General features: G+C 38.6%; 1 protein-coding gene across 1 annotated transcript; it reads left to right on the top strand.

The window, feature by feature from the left end:
• The first annotated feature begins 2,517 nt into the window (after window positions 1–2,517).
• Window positions 2,518–3,462, top strand: LOC113927492 (olfactory receptor 2W1-like). Its single transcript, XM_027603359.2, has one exon. It carries the CDS (start codon window positions 2,518–2,520, stop codon window positions 3,460–3,462), a length of 945 nt encoding a protein of 314 aa, XP_027459160.2.
• Window positions 3,463–6,000: the final 2,538 nt, after the last annotated feature.

Here is a 6,000-nt window from a genome sequence, read left to right as displayed (position 1 = left end):
AGCTAAGAGTATATTTGATAATAGCTTCTACTATTAAAGGAAACTCAAAAGATATATAAAAAAATGTTTAAGGAGTCAAACTAAACAATGTTGTCTAGAGATGCACATTTGAGTAATAAAGTTTAAAATACAAGGAGATTACTATAAACATCAGGATAGTGGATACTTTGGACAACAGGGTGGGTAATGATCAGACAAGTCATGAATAGAAGCTCCTGCAATGCTTGGTAGGGTTCTGTTTCTTGACCTGAGTGTCAGTTACAAGAATATTCACCTTAACTCATTGAGCATCTCTTTTACTGTGTAACAAAACTGTTTTTTATAATGAAGCCATGGTGAATTGTCTTATTCCATGTTATTTCCAGAATAAAGAAAAAAAGCCAGTGCTCTGCTAAAGAGGAATGTCTGACTCCCATAAAGAGTAAGAGGCAAATATTAAAGAAGAGTATGAAGCTCTGAAAACAGGAGTTGTGTGAACATTCTGTGGAAGACCTCCATCCTAAGGCAGAAGTCTGGATCATGCTTTCTGAGTCTATTTCAACTCTAAAATTCTATGGCCTTTTAATTCCCAACACTATCCCAATCCTACATTTTTAAAGAACACCCAGTGCATTTTGTAATCAAGGCATGTTGAGATCCAAGTCCTCTGTCCTCTCCTGCCTCTGGGTTTATCAGTTCAGTATGTACATCGTGTGTGGGCACTTTTCCATACATGAGTGTCTACACTTTTGAAAAGTTATGCCAGCGTAAAATTTTAACCATTCCAGTTTAGTTCTAGACCATCATGGTAAAATCACCAGTGTGAAAAATGAAGAGAGTGAGGAGTGAATAGAATAATAATTCATGGGTTGGTGAATACAATTTTTAATTTTGAGAATTAAATATGAACCAAGCATAGTTCCTAGTGTTATCACAAATACTAATCTTCACAAACTCCCTTTCAGGATATTATTATCATCATTGAACATATAGAGAACATGGTGTACAAACCATTTACAAAACTGCCCAGGGACACATTACCTCCAAGTAGTGAAGCTGGGATTTCACACCAAGCTCTGAGTCCAGAATCTACACTATGCTCAATTTAGCTGACATCCAACCACATAAAAACTTCATATTCATTAATTAAATTCAATTTCCATTTCGAAAAATAATACATCCCTATCTCATACTACTTGGTAATAACAGTTCCTTCTTCATGATTGTCACATTTTCATGTTTTAACTGCTTGTAACAATGATATACTATAGATAATTTACCTTATTTACTATAACTGCAGCAAATACATTTATTATTTCTTGGCTCCAAACCCACTATGAATATAAAGAACCATAATTCTGAAGTTCATGGTCAGGACTAATATGAAAAAAATTACAAACCAAAAGAATAGAAACTTAAAAAATTAATTTTAATACAGTAATAAAATATTCCACCTATTTAATGATAAAGTATTCAGAAATAGTGAAATATATGTTTTATCTCTTTTCAGTAATCTTTCAGAAGTGAAATGAGATTTTATCAATAAGGTTCCAAAGCAACCAGAGAATTGAATCCTATGATTGTTAATTTCTGCATAGAAAAACAACACACTAATCATTTAAATAGCTGCTTTTTGTTTGAGTAACCTACCTTGCTACTTTGGCTGAATGGCCAGGTGAGTAGGAGCTAACACAGGTGGTTGCTGTGGGTATGTGATAGCCAAACGTTTCTGGAATTAAAAGTTCAATTTTTACCCTGTGACAAGACAGTAGGCTATTTAAATAGTGTAATAGCCGTTATGGCAGGTATTCCAAGAAACACAGGGCCTCTGTATATGGCAATGAAGGTCAATAGGAAAGATGATATTTCCTAGTACCCAAAACACATGCAACAAAAAAGGGAAGTATAGTGAAGAACACTAAAATTGATACAGGAACAGCCATGTCTGCAAAGATGAATAGGAGGGGAAACATGAGGAGGAGGTTGATGGTGATGGAGATTACAATGGCTGGAAAGCACACATTTGGAAGTGAATATGAAAAGTGATCCTACTACCAAATGGTGAAGTTTATCTCAAGAAAATGGATCATTTAACTTTTTACCCCAAACTCCACTCCTTTGATAAGGGAAAAAATTGTCACGATAGAGTGATGCTTATGTCATACATTTAAGAAGGACAACTCCTCAAAATATATCCCACTCCTAAATTATATCATTAACTACATGGATTTATTAGCTGTTCAAGTACATGGAACTATAGGTGTCATGACTTATTAAGTTCTTTCAATGATTTACAATTCAGTGTGATTGGGTTTACCATATTATTGTTAGATCACTCTGGTTATGAGTAAACACAAAGAAGGAAATATTGAGCATTTAACACAGGGAAATATTAATAGAGGTGTTCTAAATGGGAGCGAGCACACAAACAACTGAATTTGGGACACTCATGGCAAACTACAGAGATTTTTATTTTTACCTGGGGTAGACACTACTTATTATTACTCTGATTTGTCTCCTAGACCTTCCTAAGGAGCCATGGACACGAACAATGGAAGTTTCACAACAGATTTCATCCTGCTGGGGTTTTCTGATCGGCCCCAATTAGAACGCGTCATCTCTGGGGTTGTCTTCATCTTCTATGTTGTGACTCTGGTAGGAAACACAACCATCATTCTTGTATCTTACCTAGACACCCAGCTCCATACTCCCATGTATTTCTTCTTATCCAATTTGTCTTTTTTGGATCTCTGCTATGCAAATAGCATTATCCCCCAGATGCTGGTAAATCTATGGGGTCTGACAAAGTCTATTACCTATGCAGGGTGTGTGCTCCAATTCTTCTTTGCCCTTGACCTTGGAGCCACAGAATGTCTTCTCCTGGCTGTGATGGCCTATGACCGCTACGCCGCTGTCTGTCAACCTCTTCACTACACAGTAATAATGCACCCTCAGCTTTGCCAGAAGATGGTGCTCACCGCCTGGTTAGGTGGCCTTGGCAGCGCCTTAACTGTTTGCTCCTTGACTTTGAAGTTACCCAGATGTGGGCACCGGGAAGTGGATAATTTTTTCTGTGAGATGCCAGCATTGGTCAAGATGGCTTGTGTCTACTCAAAAGTAATTGAGATCACTGTCTTTGCTCTTGGAGTGATATTTCTTCTAGCACCTATATCACTAATTCTCATCTCATATGGAGTTATCACTCAAGCTGTCATGAGGATCAAGTCAAAGGCAAGGTGGAGTAAGGTCCTTAATACATGTGGTTCCCACCTCACAGTAGTAACTCTGTTTTATGGAACAATCATTTACATGTACATGAGGCCACAGAATAGCACATCCCAAGATGAGGGGAAGTTCCTTTCTCTCTTTTACACCATCATCACACCCACCCTTAACCCTCTAATCTATACTTTAAGAAACAAAGATGTAAAGAGCGCAGTAAAGAGAACACTGTGTGTAGAAAAAAGGTCAGCAAAGTCATGAGTTACATGGAAAACAGCTAAAAAAATAACATTGACCTTTACCAACAGAAGATGAATGGATTCATTTATGCAAAGAGCATTTAATCGGTGTTTATCATGTACCAAGAATTGTACTAGGCACTGGCTTTGTAAATAGGTAGAAAGAAGACAGAAATTATAAGATAAAGATACAGATACATAAAAAAAGAAACTTCAATTCATACACTTAGAAAACTTCAAGACTAATCAGGGGTTGGTGCACCTGGGTGGCTCAGTCGGTGAAGTGTCTGCCTTTAGCTCAAGTCATGATCCCAGGGTCTTGGGATTCAGCCCTGAATCAGGCTCCTTGCTCAGCGGGGAGTCTGCTTCTCCCCCTCCTTCCCACTTGTGCTCTCTCTTGCTATCTCTGTCTCTCTCAAATAAATAAATATTTTTTTAAAAAGATTAATCAGGGGCCACAAATAAGTAAACACATAATTATGAAATGTGATTAAGTACAGTAATAGAGATAAGTACAACATATTAAGCAAATATTTCAGAAGGAAACTTATTTTAATGTAGGATTGCACTGGATCCACCCTGATTTCTTTCTTCCCAGAATTGCCAATTTCATGGGAAACAACACTCCCTTTCAGGCACCCGATCCTGCCAGCAAGGCCTTTGTGGGGGAGACCAACTACCCACCAATACCCATTCCACATTTGGCTTCTAGTTTTAACTGGGCACAGGGTCCCATGCTGCATATCACATTTCTGTGCCTGGCCTCCACCAACACAATGCCAGGGAAGCAATGTGGGCAACTCCTGAGTTATCTTCTCAGATATGAAGACTTTGCTCTCACCCTTCTCCCTCCCCTTCCCATTGGCTGGAATGTGAATGTGGAGGGTACCTAACTTTGTCAAAAACCCTAAACAAACACAGCAATGCCTCCACACTACTATAGGAGAAAAAGTTTCTATATTATTTAATATTATTTAATCCATTCTATTTTAGGGGGTTTTTTCCGTCATTCTTTTTTTATTATGTTAATCACCATAAAACATTTTTTTAAGATTTTATTTATTTATTTGTCAGAGAGAGAGAAAGAGTGCACAAGCAAGGGGAGGATCAAGCAGAGGGAGAAGCAGACTCCCCACTGAGCAGGGAGCTCGCTGTGGGACTCGATCCGAGGACGTGGGATCATGACCTGAGCTGAAGGCAGACGTTTAGCCCAAATGAGCCACCCAGGTGTCCCTAAGCCACTCTATTTTGAGGTCTATTAGAGTAGATTAACTTTTACCCTCTGTGGCCTGATAAGGAGTTTGGGCTTTTTCCTGGAAGGTAGTGTGGTCCTTCAATCAGCAGCAACTGCATCACTTGGCCCCTTATCACAAATGCACACTCTTGGGCCCACCTCAGACCTACTGACCATCTGAGGATGGACCCAGTAATTGATGTTTTTTAACAAGCACTACAGGTGATTAGGCTAAAGTTTGAGAACCACTGTTACTGAGAATAGGGAGATATTGAGTCTCTAAACAGAAAATTAACAGGGCTTTTTAATTAATTTCCTTCCTATACACCTGTGAAAGGAGGTGGATAATGGTTTCAATAGGCACTTAGATAAGAGAAATAAAGGAAATGAGCTCTGCTGAAGTGAAATCAAATCCAAAAGAGTATTCAATTATTTATTAATAATACTATCTTCTTGTTCTTTAGTTTTATAATGTTCATTTTTTATTGAATTATGATGGTAGTAGATGGTAATTTTTTGGACAAAGTCTTGATGATCATATTTCACAAAACAAAAATTTAGCAATTTCACGTTTGTTCCCCATATATTTTTTACTTCGTTTTACTGGTAAATACAACCAAACTCTGAGAATCTCTATGCTGGAGAGAAAAGTACTACCCTTCTCTACAAGACAGCCATTTCAGAGACTGGCAATCCTGTCTGCACGTGAGAATCCTCACATTCATTGTGCCCTTGCTCTGTGATTTCAAGTCCTAGTAAGCCACCATCCACCTGGAGTATTTGGGTAGGAGTGTGGGGGTTATAAGGATTAATAGTCATTTCTTTCCCATCCTCAAACCTTGTGGTTCCCAGGATTCCACAGGGAAAACACTATGCCTTTATTTTTTTTTTAATTTTGTATTGTTATGTTAATCACCATACATTACATCATTACTTTTTGATGTAGTGTTCCATGATTCATTGTGCATAACACCCAGTGCTCCACGCAGAATGTGCCCTCTTTAATACCCATCACCAGGCTAACCCATCCCCCCATCCCCCTCCCCTCTAGAACCCTCAGTTTGTTTTTCAAAGTCCGTCATCTCTCATGGTTCGTCTCCCCCTCTGACTTACTCCCCTTCATTCTTCCCCTCCTGCTATCTTCTTCTTTTTCTTTTTTCTTAACATATGTTGCATTATTTGTTTCAGAAGTACAGATCTGTGATTCAACAGTCTTGCACAATTCACAGCATTCACCATAGCACATACCCTACCCAATGTCTATCACCCAGCCACCCCATCCCTCCCACCCTCCACCACTCCAGCAACCCTCAGTTTATTTCCTGA

Source organism: Zalophus californianus, chromosome 7, assembly GCF_009762305.2.
Source record: "Zalophus californianus isolate mZalCal1 chromosome 7, mZalCal1.pri.v2, whole genome shotgun sequence".
NCBI lineage: Eukaryota > Metazoa > Chordata > Mammalia > Carnivora > Otariidae > Zalophus > Zalophus californianus.
Note: the sequence above shows the minus strand (reverse complement) of the source record. Positions and strands in the feature narration are given on the sequence as shown.

Excerpts from the sequence above, each read along its gene's own strand:
- LOC113927492 (XM_027603359.2), top strand. The coding sequence starts at position 2,518 with ATGGACACGAACAATGGAAGTTTCACAACAGATTTCATCCTGCTGGGG.